The sequence below is a fragment of the Grampus griseus genome, assembly GCF_964374135.1.
Source record: "Grampus griseus genome assembly, chromosome: 10".
In the NCBI taxonomy this organism is placed as follows: domain Eukaryota; kingdom Metazoa; phylum Chordata; class Mammalia; order Artiodactyla; family Delphinidae; genus Grampus; species Grampus griseus.
This window is the reverse complement of record NC_139004.1, coordinates 98,391,500-98,409,177: the sequence shown is the minus strand read 5'-3', so window position 1 is coordinate 98,409,177 and position 17,678 is coordinate 98,391,500. Positions and strand designations below refer to the sequence as shown.

The 17,678-nt window shown below is 44.1% G+C and overlaps 1 protein-coding gene across 2 annotated transcripts in view; it reads right to left on the bottom strand.

The window, feature by feature from the left end:
* ATG7 (autophagy related 7) overlaps positions 1-17,678 on the bottom strand; it is a 244,424-nt gene that overhangs the window by 190,358 nt on the left and 36,388 nt on the right. For both annotated transcript variants that reach the window (XM_082664489.1, XM_082664490.1), the window contains exons 6-9: positions 16,626-16,742; positions 15,199-15,348; positions 3,839-3,927; positions 2,106-2,227 (exon numbers count right to left, since the gene is read on the bottom strand). In XM_082664489.1, coding sequence (XP_082520615.1) covers positions 2,106-2,227; positions 3,839-3,927; positions 15,199-15,348; positions 16,626-16,742 — 478 coding nt within the window. The remainder of the gene's footprint in view (positions 1-2,105; positions 2,228-3,838; positions 3,928-15,198; positions 15,349-16,625; positions 16,743-17,678) is intronic.

The window sequence follows — 17,678 nt, the reverse complement described above, 5'->3', positions numbered from 1 at the left end:
AGTCTAGTACTATAATTAATAACTCCAGCCTCAGCTTTCTCCTGTTACAGATAAGAAATTATAAGACAAACACAAAATGTCATTGCAAATTAAAACATCTCTGTACTCAAGATGTTACAGACATTTTAAGAAAATTAGATGTACTTTAAACTTACTGATAATTTAAAAAAATACTATAGGTGACCATAATATTTAGTCTATCATATCTGCTTCCATATTAGACATACCCCAAATTAATGAGAAAGTATTTTTTAGGGGAAAGTTAGGCCCTGTCTTCCCCTAGCTGGACAAAGAGGAGGAGCACAGCAAGGACAGGAAGTGAAAGGAGGTCTCTCCCACCCTCAGCAGTGTCTGCGGCTTCCCTCAGCCGGCTGCTCGAACACTCTGTATCAGCAAAGCAGAGTGAGCTTGCCTGCACCACCAAGAGCAGAAGACACAGGATATTCAAAACTGCACTTCTTATAACACCGTCATTGCAACTATGGGATGTCTTAGAAATATTAAAAGACACTACCATACGAATACGTTCAGTTCACATTATGATACAGAATAACTTTACAAAGTTCTAGTTATTAAAAGGTTTTATTTACAGCTAAGAGGGAAAACATTAATTTACGTGAAAAAAGAGGAACATCTGCCTTCCTTAAACTAAATAATCTACACTCAATATCAAGTGTTAAGACTTGACGGCACTACAGCGCTACAGAAAACCTCTTTTTCGAATAGAATTGCACGGTGTTTCCTGGGTTTGCCAGCTTCACCAAGCATCAGTAATATATCACTGGGAGCAGGGAGTAAGAGTAATTCAGTGAGTTTATCTTAAAACATGGAAAGAAAAGTGCCTCCCCCATAAGGTGGTTGGCAGGGTTAAGTGAGTGACGTGTGGAAATAGCTGGTGGCCTGCCAGGTGGAGACCAGGCCGCATTACTGGTTAGTTCATACTCACCTCGTTCCCCTGGAGCTACCTTCCAGTGGCGGCTTAATGAAACATCACATGGAAGCTATTTTAGAATGTGCCAGAAGAGGGTGCTAAATCAAATGTATTGAATATCTAAAGACGGCAGAGAGGTGATAGATATTTTAAGGCTCTAAACTAACAAGTAAACAGCTTCCTCTTTTGCCTGATGAAGCAGAGATTTTAACACCCCTCACCCCCAAAACACACACTCACATTAAGGCACATGATCCACATGATTAAAGAAAGCAGTGTTCCTTGGAACAATGCAGGTGCTGTATGGAGCAAATTAAACCATGTAGGTATGCACAAGTACTCTGGACAGCACGTAAGACATAGAAATCTGAGGGATCATCTTGGAAAGAGTTCTCGGCTTTGGGTAAGATAGGAAATTACCATAAATTATCACTTATTAAGCAACTATAATATGCCACCATTGTGTCTGTCTTTTACACAGGAGTCAGATTCCTCATAGGGGTACTCCATGAGGTGGGTATTATTACCTTTATTTTACTCCAATTTGGGTATGTTATTCTGTCTTTGTGATGTGTACATAAATATAAATATATAAATAAATGCATGTATGTATATCTACACACACACACAAACACACACACACACACACACACACACACATCTATATATATAACATTATCTGTGAGCCCAAGTTTCCTACCTTATGGAACAGGGAGAATAGCTGACGCCTACCACACAGGATCAGATGAGGAATATTAAACGTGGAAGGAGAAATGGCACTTTTGCTGACTGGCTTACTATACGGAGAATAAGATCACACACAACTTTTTGTAACAAATAAATATGTAGGTGCATTAATACTTCATTCTTCCTGTAAGAAGGGTAAGGAATAAAGACTTTATGTTAAGCAAAAACAAAAAATAGAGGGAAAAAGAATTCTCAGGACTGAAAAAACTGCCTGGAGGAAATATCCTGAGGACAATCTCTGCCTTTGTTCCTGTCTGAATAGCAGAGCATGCCCTCTGTTCCAGGGAAGAGTTCCTAGGGGCAAAGAGGTAGGAGCTGTACTTTTTTCTACCTCCATTGCCATTGTGAAGGGATGAAAGAAAAGTTAAACCTAATTTGGTTTCTGGTAAATGCTAAGTATATGCATTCTCAAAGACCGGCAAGTTACCTGGGCTAAATGCCATTTCTGGAAGCTTCACTTCGAAGATGATGCTGTGGGTGACGTCTCTCATCCCCTGCAGAGTGCGGTCCCGGAAGCAGAGGACTTCAACAGACTGGAAACTGCTACTCCTGATGTCGGGCCCAGATTTTTTTATTTTTTATTTTTTTTAAGAAAGGAAAAGAAAGAGCTCACGTAAGAGCTTCGGCAAACCCAGGTGGAGATGATTCAATTCATTGTAATTATGCCTCCCTGACACCCTCGGGGGGTGACCTTAACCTCTGAGAGATTCTGAACATATCCACGCAGGCTTCCTTTGTCCAAGTGTTTAGAGGCTGAGCGCTGAACTGACTATGATTTCTTTTTAGGTGAGTTTTATATAACAATTTCACATTGCACATAAATACTTCTGACAAATGAATCTTAATGCAGAAAAAAATTAAAAAGCTCACAAGATATTAAAAAGAAACTCCAAGACAAGCATGGGCTCCTCTGGTCCCCCTTCGCCCACCTGAACGTACAGTCTACGAGACGGCAGCTCGGGCAGTGGTGAGGAAGCCCACAGCTCTACAGACTCACCACCAGGACAAGCAAGGATAACACTCTCCCTCTGCGGATGATCAGTAATCTAGCTATCTTTAGTGAACACTGTTATTTAAGTAAAGCAGACACAGAGGTAAATATCCAAATCCTAAATATAACGGAGCTTGTCTCATGCCTCCTCCCAGTCAATAACCAGCCCCTTCAAAAGTAACTCCTGCTCCAACTTCGAAGTCCAGACATGGGTTTTGCCTGTTTTGACCTTTACATACATGGAACCAGGGAGCACGTATTGTCTCAGGTCCAGCCTCTTTCACTCAACATTATGTTTTTTAAATTCATCCATGTTGATATGTGTATCAGCAGTTCATTCAGATTCACTACAGCATCGCATTCCATTGCAGTGAATATCCTATTTATCGTCCATTTCATTGTTCGAGGACATCTGCGTTATTCCCAGTGTTTGGGCATTAAGAATAATGCTGCCATAAACGTTCCTGTATATGTTGTGCTTGCATCTGAGTATGCATTTCTGTGCTTTACATACCCGAGAGGGAAACTGCTGAGCTATAGAGATTTTTAACTTTGGTGGATACTGACAAACAGTTTTCCAGCAGTGTTTGAGGGTTCCAATTCATCCACATCTTTGACTTGGTATTCTCATCTTTTTAAACTCATTCTGGTGAGTATCTCATTATCTGGTGAGTATGCAGTAGTAGTTCATAATGGTATCTTATTATCTTTATTAATGAGTAGTATCTAGTTATACTTTATTTCCTTGATGATTAATGATGTTGAGCATCTTTTCACATGTATATTACCCTCTGTTTTATTTAGTCTAAGGTTGGGAAAAAGGGCAGATGGTAGCAACAAGAAAATCCTATCTGAAGGTGACTCAGATAGCTGAAGGGAGGGCTAGAGAATTTCAGGATGGGGACCTCCAGCTGTTGGCCCTGCCCTACTCTAAAATATCTTTAGGGCTGTATGGTCGGAGTCTGAAGCTCCATAACAGACCTGCTTAGAGGCTCACCACTGATAGAAACTGGATCATGACTGACTTATTGATTTATTATCTGGTTTCTATGCCAGCAGTGAAAAAAATCCATTTGGGAAAACAGAAATATAGATATAGTTAGGCACAATGTCAAAAACATATAGACACAGACAGACAGACAGACAGACACACACACACACGTAAATACCATCTGTGGGCTGCTAGGACCAAAAAATTCCTCAAAGGCCATCCAGGGTACTGGGCTAAGTTACAGGGATCATATACACCAACAGTTATCTGTGAACAGAAAAGACTTTGTGAGTGAGGCAAGTATCATGTCAGATTCACAACACAAATACTGCTAATCCCTCCTCTTCCCTATTTATGCTCTTTTGCAAAAGCATCAACAATTACACGCTTGGTGAAGGGTTAGAGGGAAGAGAAGAAAGCCAAAGGACCTCACACCAGACAAGAGAACTTCTTGATGGCAGGGGCTGTCAAATTCTTCTCTGCACCCCCTATGCCTCACATTGGGCCTGGAAGAGAGTAGGAACTAGATACATTCTAGTTCCTAGAAGGAACTAGAAAGGAAGGAAGAAAGGAAGGAAGGAAGAAAGACTGAAAGGAGAACCAGGAGGGAGGAAGGGCAGTCAATTGTCAGGGAGGGAGGAAGGGCAGTCAATTGTCAGGGCTCACACGGAGAAAATCCTCGCACAAAGAGACATCATCTGCGAAAACTGCTGATTTTCATGTAATGAGAAGAGACATCATCTGCGAAAACTCCTGATTTTCATGTAATGAGAAAATCAAAGAAGGGTCACTACCATTGTAAATCCATAGTGAGACCAAATTAAAAAGCCGGATGGATGCCTTTGACATTGCTAACATATTACTTCCTCTCATTCCTCCCTCCTCCAGCTCCCCCAACCCTGATTTCCAACTGGAAAACTCAACTGAACTTCAAACACCATGTCTTCAGTGAAGACTGCCCCTGGTGGAGGTTGTCACCCGTCCTCTCTGCTTCCATAGCCCTCTGTACGTTATACATAACATCTTTCACTTTTTCTGTCTCCTTCCTCTCAAAAGACAATGAGATCTTGATTTCTAAATACCATTCTCCCGCAAAAGGAATCAGGGCTCCATGGCTACGTGGCTAATTCTAGGGCTGCAGCAAGGAAAATACAAGATGAGCCTGAAGCACCTTCCACAGCAGAAAGTAAGGAAGTGCTCAATAAGCAGAAGGACGGGGGCATGTCAAGTGGGCACCCGAGACACCTGAAGAGCTCTCAATGGCCAAGGCTGGGACAATCTGATCAACAAAATAAATAACGTGGTATTGGATTATAACTGATATAAATGATGAGTCCATACTGATATAAATGGTGAGATAAATAAATACGAAGGCGAAGGGACAAATCCTCCTTACAGAAGATTTCCAAACAACATATGTAGATACCTCCCCCTCCAGGAGTAGAGCTGAATCGTTCTCCTCCTTGAGTGTGGGCTCGACTTAGTGACTCACTCCCAAAGGAAAAAAATAGTAGTTTTGCAGTGGAGAAAGCTGGCAAATTCTACCTTAAACAAGTGATCAAGTTTAACACCATCAGGGATGCCATGTGAGTATCAGGTAGCTTGGATATAATGATGACAAGGGCACTTCACCTTAGTGGTATTCTTTCCAAAAATAACCCCATCTAATATAACCCATCTAATCATAAGTAAACATCACACGAACCCAAATTAAGAGGCATTAGACCAAAATAACTGAACCAGTACTCTTCAAAACTGTCAAGGTCAAGGTCACTAAAAACAACAAAAGTCTGAGGAACTGCTGCAGACCAGAGCTGATGAAGGAGACATGACAAGAGAATGCATCTGGGATTCTCCTGGGTGAGAAGGTGAGAGCATGGTCTAAGAGACATGTTCCTATGAGAAGCAAGAGAGCTCTGGGAATGAGGCCTCTAGCCTAGCGCTCCCTCTGAATGAAAATGCTGTCTCCCTGGATGTCTTCTGGTCCAGCTGGCCACCGCCACCACGTGGGGCACCTTTTTATTTTGTTCCCCTCTATCGACTGTGACAGAGGGCATCTGCCAGGCATACTACATGATTAGGTAATCACTACTTCAACTTCACATTTAAAAAAATTCACCGAAGGCATTTACCTCTCTGTTATCCAGCAGAGAAGAGAAGAGAAGAGAATGGCCTGATGCAGTGAAAAAAGCACTGGCTGGAGCACCAGCGGGCATGCGTTCTAATCCTGCAGCTAACTGATTTTAAGACCTTGGGGAAGGTCTTCCCTCACCTGTAAAGTGAAGCAGTAAAATAATTTTATCCCAAAGGATTCCTTCTAGCTCCAGAATTATAGAGCTTTATAGACCATTAAAGAGAAAAAAAATCCTGTATAGCTTACAAAACAACACAGTCTCTATTAAGGCTCAATCTTACCAGGTGTCTAAAGGCTCTTCAAGTTTTATTTGGGAAGAACCCAGATGGTATGAATCCAGGAAATGCCATTCATATAGAGACACTGAGTTTCAGTTTTCAAGTATGACTCCATAAACCGAGGCTCTTATCAAATGTCCTGCCACTTACTCGAATTTGACCTTCAGCAATTTACTTCACCTCTCTATGCCTTAATTTTCTCATCTAGAGGGTAACTCTCACCTGCACTTAGCACAGAGACTGGGAGCAAGATAAGCGCTCAACAAATGGTAACTGTAACAACAATATAAATAAACTCTATTGTGGTAGATTCACTCACGTCTTTGTTCAGTTCAGTCTATCACCCTTACACAGTTACCTACCTTCAGCTTCAGGGTTATCTTTTCTTAACCAGCAGAGAAAAAGGAGGCTAAGTTCTAGTTTATCAAATATTCTCTGGCTCTAGGTTTTACCATCTGCAACTGTAGAGTTGGGACAAAGTGATGTTTAAATTATGTAAATTAGAATGTTACCTTAGATACACGTGGATGCCTAATTTCAAAGAATGAGCATATTTCTGACACTAAATACAAAGGCAATGAGGCAGGAAGGTAATAAGAAAAAGAAATCTTTTTCGAGAAGACCAGGAATAAATTTCTTAGAGCAACCTGACCTAAAATGAGCTACAGGGAAGGAATGAACCACTGAAGAGAAATTTATCACTTACTGGCAAAGGGAGGTCAGCTTGAAAATGCCTTAAAGCAACTCTCCTACCCACATGAGGCATGCATGAGTATGCATCCGGACTGGAAAATGAAAGAATCCATTTGACACTAGGCTGAATACCATTTAATTTTCCTTTGATGATTCAAAAGTGACTCCAAAATCTTCAAGTGCTTTAGGAACCAAATCCGGAACCTCAATCATTGTAGGAATTAGTCCACACAAGGCTGGGTAAGCCAGTTGAACTATATGGGTAAACAGATTTTTTAAATGGCAGTCAGAAATAACCATTGGCTAGGAGATCTGGATTCTAGAACTGGCTTTGCCACAAATTCATTGTGTGAACTTGGGCAAATCTCTTCCTTTTACAATACATCAGCAGAAAGAAACAAAATGTCATTGCAAAAAAAGCTTTGTTTAGAAGGTTTATGAAATAAACACTCTTTTCTCCTTGGCTGAGGGCATACAATTCATTGAAGTTGTTCAGTAATGATCTGGCTGCAATCCACCCAGCGATTTGCTGAAAAAGTACAAAATGAGAAAGAAAAGAGGGCAAAATTGTCAACTTGAGTGTGTGGAGAAATTTCCACATTGATGCAAAAAAACATGCTTATCTGACAAATGGCTGTCTACTACCCAAACACTCAATATAATGGGAAATGCACAAGGGAGATTATGTGTCTTAAAAGCATAGGGGAAAAGTTCAGATATCTAATGCACGGCGATGTCACAGATGGCTGCCATGATGCCGAGATCACTAAGAGAAGAAAGAGCCCCGCTAACAGCAGACCAGTTATTGCTCCTTTGTTATTTATTGCTCTTGTCCAAAGATTTTACAGCCCTAGAATGAAAGGCTAATGTTGTCAAAATTACAAAACATTTCCCAAACATTTAATCTTCAATAATTGCTCCGGGGCTTCCCTGGTGGTGCAGTGGTTGAGAATCTGCCTGCTAATGCAGGGGACACGGGTTCAAGCCCTGGTCTGGGAGGATCCCACATGCCGCGGAGCAACTAGGCCTGTGAGCCACAACTACTGAGCCCGCACATCTGGAGCCTGTGCTCCGCAACAAGAGAGGCCGCGATAGTGAGAGGCCTGTGCACCGTGATGAAGAGTGGCCCCCGCTCGCCGCAACTAGAGAAACCCCTCGCACAGAAACGAAGACCCAACACAGCAAAAATAAATAAATTAATTAATAAACTCCTACCCCCAACGTCTGCTTTAAAAAAAATAATAATAATAATTGCTCTGAAGAAAGAAGTAAAACTCAATCAAGCAAGCTTTCCTTGAGGATTGGCAATGGGATAGTGACAGGGGCTGTTTCAGCGTAACCACCAGAACTGCTGCAACAGTGCGGTGGCCCCGTGACTCATAGTGGAGTCATTTCTTTGAGGGAAAGCAGAACTTAAACAAGGCCCATTTTCAGCCAATCGAATGTGTGGCAATGTACAGAACGTGCAATGCAGCAGGAGAAAAAGTCGGCAGCTTGTGGCCACAGTTACTGCAAGCAGTGGTGCTGGAGGGGCCCCAAGGCTTGGGAGAGCCGACTGGTCCAATCTCTCCCCAACTCCGCAGCCTGTGACTTCACACTGGGAGCCCGAAATGGGCCACAGTGGGAGAGGTGAGGTCACGGAAGTAAGCAGACACTACAAAATCAGGGTACCCCCATCGCCAAGAGCCCGCTGTCAAACATTTACCAGCACACGACCGATTACAAACCTTAAAATGTTCAAACTCTTAACCCAGTAATTCCACATCTGAAATTTTTCCTAAGGAAATAAATAATTCAAAATATAAGGGGAGGGGAGTATGGGATTTCATGCGCAAAGAAGCTCCTAAAAGTGAAGAATTATGAGAAACCTAAATGTCAAAAACTTGGTAAATACATTATCATACAAATTTATTAAAAAGGATGTCAATGTTGAGTTTCATATTATGCTAAAATACTAAAATAAAACAGAATATAGTAGAATCTTAGCCTTTAGAAAAATGCACATAAGATTAGAAGGAAATACACAAAATGTTTACTTAAAAAAATTCCAAAAACTTAATGGAAGAGCTTTGTGAGATTTTAAAAACAGAAAGATACAGCTGGACATAAAAATAATGAATGGAACCACACCAAGTGCAGCTCATTTACCTGCCAGTATTCTCGAAGTGGGCACACAGCACCGTCCAGACTCTATGTGATGAGCTATTCGTGACTCCTAAATCACTCAACTGGGTCTCAACTAGCATATTTCAAAAGACAGAACAGGATAGAAAACAGAGTGCATAGCCCCTAGCAAAGTATTATTTTGTGAAAGTTTTGCTTCAGTTTTCTATGTGTCTGTAATACATCTAAAGACACACATAAATATGATTACTGAATCATAATGTAACAGGTATTTTTAACTACAAGTAACAGTCAAAGGACTTTGGCATTAAGCGATCCCCTAGCGATCACCTTTAACAACCGTTAAGTCATCCAAGAAACGAGAAGAAACCAACCAAAGATGCACTTGCTACTCAGCTTTACTTAAAGAAAGCATCATTAGTGAACTGGTCAAACCTTCCTGGATGCTCCGAGGCCCTCTGAAAATTTCCAGAAGGGCTTCTCCTGCAGGCAGGCCATGCCTAATTTCTCCAGGTTTCTGTTAAAACCAAAAAGGCAAGAAAGTGTGCCTCTCTTTGGTAAAGGCAAAGTTGGCTGCATGACTCAGGACCCCAAAATTCCATCTATATAGAATAGCGGGAGATGGAGGTCAGTCCACAGAAAATCATTTTCCTTTGAAAATGAAAAGTGACAAATGTATTCTAAGAAAATACAATGAGAAATATTATAACATGTGAGTAAAACCTAACAAATCCTGTTTATATCCATCATCTCTTAATTCTCACAACCATCTTATGAGGAAGAGGGGGAGGAAACTGAGACTCAGAGGTCACAGCCCACGAGGTCGCAGGTGGACCCAACATCTGCCCTTCCTACGCTGTCATGTCGTGCTGTGAGCTACTGAGAAAAACATGGATGCTCTTTTTCCCACTGTGGGAAGCATTCTGACTATAGCAGGTAAGATAATTCACATGTGAAGGGGCCGCCATTCCCCAGCCTCATTTCCATTCTCCTCACCTATAAAATAAGAACAATACTACTCACTCTGCAGGGTGTTGGAAGGATTACTGATACCACGTGTGAGTGACCAGCTCTGTGCTGGACACACAGTCAGAACTCAGAACGTGGTAACAGCAGCCGCTGCTGACTGAGTGGACAGTGCGCCCTCTTCAGGGACAGGCACCCGCTCCCTCCCAGCGAGCTGGGGCTCCGGACCTGAACAGGCAGTACCTCCAGATGCAAAGGTCCCAGCTCTGGCTGGGAACAGAGATGGGCCACCCACCTCCAGATCTCAGCAATCCCACAGCCTTCTCTCCCCACCAGGGCAGGCTAACTCCTGTCCTTCCCTTCAGGTTTCTCTAAGTCAGGGACCCAGAGAGGATCCAGGAATGCGTTTCAGTGTTCTGTGGATCCCCTGACGTTAGATATTAGATGCTTATTTTTTGGTGGGCAAGGATGATTGCTTCCACCAAATTCTCAGAGGTTATACGTTTGACCATCATCCCTTCCTCAAATTAAGAATTACTGCTCTAAATTACCCACAGCAGATCACACACCTCCCCCATACTCTGTCTCCTGTCAGACCACCAAGCACGTCTACGACTCATACTACATATTGACTTTAGGTGCATAGACAATTTGGAAACGCCTTCATAAGCAACGCAGCCTGAATCAGAAGACCATATGAAACAGAACACTTATAATGAGCCCTATTAGGAGTAACCTACCGCTTGTGAAGGCCTCCTATGTAAGGGGCACTGACCTAGGTATTTCACATATGTGAGCTCCAACCCTCACAACTCATACACTCACGCCCTCAGTCCCCCTTTGTATTTACACACCAGACATGATACCATGGGATGTAGATGCAATGGTGAAAAATCAGACAGGATACCTGCCCTCATGGAGCTTACGCTGACATGGGAGAAGAAGATCAAAGGCCACTCAAGAAAATGTACAATACCATTGTGCTAAATATTACAAAGAGGAGCCACACAGCACTATGAGAACCCATCATGGGCAGCATAAACCTCTTTACAGTGGTCAGGGAGGGAGTCCCCAAGGAATCATGAGTAAGTTTCAATCTGAAGAAAGAGTGAACACTTCACTGGGCAAAGGGGAGGTGTGGAGGTGCGGAGAGAAGAGGCAGAAGAGAAAGGAGACAGGAGTTCTGGGCAAAAGGCATGTGCAAAAGCCCTGCAGCAGGAGGGCACCCAGCACCTCTGAGGGGAGCACAGAAGGACTTGGGGCTGGATCCACACAGGGGCCAGGCCATGCAGAGTCCTGTACGCCACGGGAAGGAATGAGGTGTCTATTCTTAGAGCACGGGAGAGAAGGCATTGCTATGCTTCAATCTGAGAGTGACATGATCAGATTTGCTTTTCAGAGGACTGCCTGGGGTGATATGGGGATGGACTGGGGGGAGGCCTAAGCAGCACAAGGAGCCCCGTTAGGAGGACCTGCAGGAAAGCAGACAAAAGACCATGAAGCTCAGATCGGGGTGGTGGCAGAAGAAACGCAAAGGCGGAAGACCGACAGAAGTTTAGGACACGAAATCTATGGGACACGAAGGTGGTAAAAGACGGAGAGGTGTCTAGCAAGCTGCCCAGATTTCTGGTTCTCGGGACTGGACGGATGACGGTGTCATCAAGACAGCGATGCCCAGAAGAGGGCCAGACTTGGGCGAAGATCATGATTCAGCTTGGAGATACTGAATTCGAGGAGCTGGAGAAGGTAGCAGGGGGCTGGATACCGCAGTCCGGGGGTCCAGAGGAGGTTCAGGCTGGAGAATGTGGTCACTAGGGTCGTGGGCACCAGACTCCCCCAGAAGAGAAAACAAACTGAAAAGAGAGAAACCTGGAGGGATTCCAACAGTTCTCCAGCTTATCCGTGAGGACAGCAGGGCTCACAGAGGAACAGTGGCTTCTCGGGAGTCAAAGTCCTGGTAAGAGGAGGCAGGAAATAATATATGAAGCCAGAGAACAACTGCAGGGGCTCACACTGAAGACAATGCCTATTTGTGGAAGAACAGGATAAAAAATCTCAAAGAAACTTCATGACTCAAGGAACACGAAAGAGCAACTGGAATTATGTGAAAGCAAGTGAACAAGATCCATGCCATAAAGGCCTGAGTGACCTCAAGTGAAGTGATACGTAGGTTTCACAGAAATCATTTCTTCAGTGCTCTGCTCAAGTCCACAAGTGATCCTGCCTGTCCACAAGGAACTCTCTCCTCTCTATATGCACACACCACATGCCCATTAAGTGTCTGGCATTACACTAAATGCAGAGGATGTGCTGTGGGGTATTAACACGGTCTCTGTGCTAACACTGCTCACGGGCTGGTCGGTGATACGGGCAAGGCAGACAAGCAGCAAACCAAGATTACACGCGAGCCCAGTCACTGCCAGGAGAGAGGCTGCTACCAGGACACAGAGGAGGGATATCAAACAGTACAAGGAATCCGCCAGCACTTCCCAGGGGTGATGAACCGGAAAGGGGGTGGGGTGAGGCATTAGCCAGGTGCAGGAAGGACAACGGACAGGCGTGACTGAAGGTGGGAAGATGGGGGGAAGATGGGGGATTAGGGGTGTCTGGAGGTCACAGTTGCAGCCACAGCATAGGATGCATCTTGGGGAGCATCAGAAGGTAAGGCTAGAGGGATAGGCAGGCGCCAGGTTTGAGGAGGCATTGAATGCTAATATTTCTAACTTTACCTTGAAGTCAACAGGAACCACAGAAGGGTTTTAAGTAGAAGAGTGACACAATGCAATTTCTGTGTTAGAAAATGCGTTTGGGCAGCAGTGTGGGGAATGGATGGGACATTCAGGACCACAGAAGGGAGGTCTGCCAGGAGGCCGTGAAACTCCTAAGAGCCCACCAATCTGCACAGCTTCTGGTGATCCTGTCTACAAGACTGGGCACAGATGCACAGATAAACAACCAAAAGTATCATCCGTATTATTTCGTTGGCACTTCTCTTCCGTGACTTGAGTTTCTAGTTAACTTTCCACAAGTCAATGTCTCATCTCCCCTAGAAGGCAAGAACAGGTATAATCATATTTCATAACTTCTGGCTCATAGGAGGTGCTCGGTATATGCGCTGAGCCATGCCAGGCTTTCCTGAGATCAACCTTAGCCAAGCGAAGGATCTGTGTCTAAGTTGGCCAGTGGCTGGCCTCCAGGTCGGGGCCCTGGCGAACACGCCAAGACCGCTTCAACGGAGACTCCAGAGAGTCGTCCAGTCGTTAAAAACTGGCTGCTGCTGATAGGGCTTCCCTGGTGGCGCAGTGGTTGAGAGTCCGCCTGCCGATGCAGGGGACACGGGTTCGTCCCCTGGTCCGGGAGGATCCCAGGTGCCGCGGAGCGGCTGGGCCCGTGAGCCGTGGCTGCTGAGCCTGCGCGTCCGGAGCCTGTGCTCCGCAACGGGAGAGGCCACAGCAGTGAGAGGCCCGCGTACCGCAAAAACAACAACAACAAAAAACTGGCTGCTGCTGAGAAAGAAAGAAAGTGAGCACCTGCTATTATGCTGGCATTTTATCCACATCATCACGTTTCTCCTTCAGCAGCCGCGTAGGAGGTAGGATTAGCACCACAGAACAGGTAGACCCAGGTGAAGAAAGGGTGTGCAAAATCACCAAGCTCACGGAGCTACTAGGTGGCAATGCTGGGTATCAAAGCCAGGCTTATTTGATTCCAAATGTCAAGCAGGGACCGCCTCTCCCCCAGTGACATGAGAATGGAATGGAAGAAAGTGCAAAGGCTTTGGAATGAGACAATTCGGCCGTGTGACTCTGAGTCTCATTTTGTCAAACAGAAAATGCAGATACTGAGAATACCTATTTCACCAAGTTATTACGCGATCCAGTACATGAAAGCCCCTTTTAAACTGTCACGTGCTCTGCAAACTGTTATTTCAGTAGAGCTGCCCTCTGGGGAGGACCACGCATTCACCACACACAACGTGAAATCCAGCTGCTTTGACACCCAGGCCGTTTCGCCCCGCCTGCCGTCACAACACGGCCTCGCCTTCGACTGGGCTTCAAATCATCAATGGTTGGTCTCGCGGCTACTAATTTAGCTACTGTTCCGTGAACATGCCTGGGGTGGTGGTGGGGGGGAGAATTTTAATAAAAATCCAGTCCTCAGTCATCAATTTAAATAGGGCTCCCTCTGAAAAACAAAACGCTAATGTGTTTGAGAAAAAAAGTGTACTTACAAAAAGGTATCTGAAGTTCAGGCTAAGAGTCAGGGCGCCAGGGAGAGGCCTGTCTCTTCTCAGCTCTGATACATCTACACAGCGACTGAAATTCTCCCACTTAATTTCAAAACTGCATAATACTCATCACGAATTTTTTTATTTTTAACTTTCAGTGTCTGATACAGCTAAGACACCTTACTATGTATCTCATCACGTCGAAAACACACAGTACTCTTTCCCTCATTCAAAAGAATTGTATTCAGGGCCTGGGACAAGGGCTGGCCACCACGCTGACACGGATACGTCAGACTTGGTCCTTGCCCTCTGAGAGCCTACAGCCTAACAGCACAAAAGGCACTGTATGCAAGCGAGTGAGTGGAGCAGGCAAGGGGGAGGTCGGGGGGCAAGGGCAGTGAGGTCAGAGGGGACAGGTCACACCTGCCACACCATGAGAAGGCCTCACCGTGGAGGCAGGGTTTCAGCAAGGGAGAGAGTTTCTTAGAATCCACACAGGCAGGACCTCTTTCAGGAAGATGATAACAACACGAGGACAAAGAGAGATGGAGGAAAAGTTCTAGGTGTATTTGCTCAGGGGGCATGTCTGGTGGAAAACAGCGAATCTTAGCTGGAGCAATGGTTTGTGAGGAAAACAGTGGAAGATGAGGCAGGCAAGGTGGTTTGGAGGCAGAAGGAAGACACCGTGGACTCTTGATCCGTGAACGACACAGGGAACGTGAGGGGTCTGAGGGAGATCCTTCCCACGGGGAAGCAAGAGACTCTCACTGTCCAGCAGTGAGAGGACCGGGACCTGAACTAGCATGGTAGCTCTGGCAATAAATGAAAATATAGATACAAAATGTATCAGGAAGAAAAACAGAAATAACTTTACCACTAAGAGGAAGCGAGGAATCCAAAATTACTCTGAGGTGTCACAGAGCTAAGAAAATCTGGCGGAGGAGCTGATCTGGGAACTGCAGGGGTGGAAGAGGGTAAAGATAAAGAAATGTTCTGAAACGTTCTTTGCAGGGCTTAAGAAACCTAAACGAGTACAAATTTTGCAGTGGTCTATCATAACATGAACATCAGATTTTCTTAATGGATAATAAAATGATACTCAAAGTTTCTCTGACCTTGGTCTTCTGACCTTGGAAGAAATCACTGTAGTGTTTAAGCAAGGAAACCAGCACCATGGTCTCATCATACTTGATTAAGAAGTAAGGCAGTGCTGGGACTTCTTCTGTTTGACAAAGATCATCATATGCTCGTTCAAGGGCTTGAATCTGAAAACAGGAAACACTGAGTTATTCTCTAGACAATTACACATCTAGTTCTGAGCTAAAAATTAACATAAAATAAAAGGTATTACTTTCAAGCCAGAAGACTGTAAATGACTGATCACACTTTTGCAGCAAACAAACGTAAGAGTGCCCCAAATCGTACCACCTCACTTTTATATGATGCTTTCCACGTGCATGGTGAAGTGTCTCAGACAGGGGCACAAAGGGACATTGTATGGGACAGCAGGATGGCTCCCGGTTCCCTAAGTTGTCACCACAAAGGTTTAGAGAGGTAGCCGAACGTTATCTCTCCTGTGACAGCCAAGCATGAATCTACCACAGATGAATTTTTCCTTGACCCTTTCTATAATTTTTAACAGCTTTATTGACACATGCTTACTTCACTTACAATACAACTGACTCATTCACAGTGCACAATTCAATGTTGTTTTTAGCATGTTCACAGGAATTTGCAACCATCACCCCAATAACTTGAGAACATTTTTGTCCCCATTAAAAGAAACCTCAAACCCATCACCAGTCAATCCCTAGGAATACTCTTTTACTCCCACTTACATTTCTCCTTAGAAAATTAATTCCACAAAACCATAACCTTTGACTTGTCTTAGTAACTGAGCTTACTATTATTTTTAATTAATAAGGGCTGCTCCCTGGCTTCGGAATTCAGGGTTTCAGCGAATGTCGCGCTTCATGAATTCAAGTCACCTTGCCACTCAATCTTTGCCTCAACAACAATCAGAATTTGGGGGGTGAGGGTCTGTGTTCTACCAACCTGATTATTTTCATTGCTCTTCTGGAAACCATCTCTAATGACCTTATTATCTTTCTTCAACTGCAAAGACTAGCTCTGCATGTACTGTTCTTAATGTAGAAGCTCTGCAACTTGGCGCAAAGGAAGGAGATCTTCTATTTGGTTTCAAAGACTCTCTCCCCAAAGTATATTGCCTCATGATCCCCACACTGAGAGTGGAGACCACACTTTGGCAAATTCCTGCAGTCTTTCAAAATGTTTCTGTAATGCCTCCCTACTGCTTTTAGCATTTCAACCAATGTTGCTGAGAACCTGGAGGAGTGCTGCTCACTCTTCAAAATGCGCTTACAGACACTGTGCAGGTAAGTCTGCTTCCAGTACCAGCTTTGGAGGATTCCACAGGAACCACCTCTTCAGCCAGACGAGTGCCAGCGTGTCTTTAGAATGAGCTAGATAAACTATTCATGCACGTTAAACCCAGTTTTACCCGCATTTTATTTGTTGATACCTGTGCTGGTGAGAACCTTTGATCCAAGCCCACTGGCCCCCGAATGAGGGGTATACTCTCTGGAAGGCAGAGAGCGGGGGAGCAAAACCAATAGTAGAAGTGGTACTTCTTTAGATCCTAGAAGAAGCAATATAATGTATCAGAACAGCGCCAATGGTTAAACTGAAATGCACCTATTAATTTAACTTCCCAGTAGCTACGTAAGACAGAAAACTTTAACGCACGCAAGATACAACCAGCTTGTCAGAAATTCTCATCTCCAGCAGAACTCATGATAGGATATGGAAACTCTGTGTTCATCCAAAATATTCCCACACACCACACACTAATATATCATGATAGACATAATATATTTTATAGGCCACTTGCTAACAGGAAGTATTCAGTAAGTAATTGACATTGTCGGCATCATTGTTTAATACACAAAATCACCCTGGGAGGTAACCGTTATTGTCCCATTTTATAGACAGGAAACTGAAGCTTACAGAGGGGTGAAAAAGCTTGAACAAAACAAAGATACTAAGTGGCAGAGAGGAGAGCAGAATTCTACTTCCAATACTTAGGCTCCTGTCCACGGTTCCACACATACACCATCTGTGGAGGTACGACCTCCAAACAGTTACCACTCTTTTCACAACTGAATGAACTAAGCATGCTATTAAAGTTATTACAATGTTCTATTCCTAACTATATATGCCTTAGATAATATAATGCCGTTTTCAGAAACGCCATGTTGGTGAAATTCAAGTCAACGACTAAGCACTTGCTGTGTACAAGGCAAAATGTTAGACACTCTGACAATAAGAAGATGAATAAAACCCAGTCCAGCCCTCGGGCAGCTCAGTCTCTGCAGGGAGCAGAGATAAAGTAAGTACATGATCAGCTGTATGAGTCACAGGAGAGCTTCCACAAGCTAAGGAGCATCGATGATATAAGAGGTCACATCTTCAGGGGTGTATGTGGCTGCCCCCGACCAGGGGAGGTGATGAAGGGGCAGTGACCTGTGAGGCTGTTCTAGATGCCATTCCCACTCAGGTCAAACGCTCTCGCCTC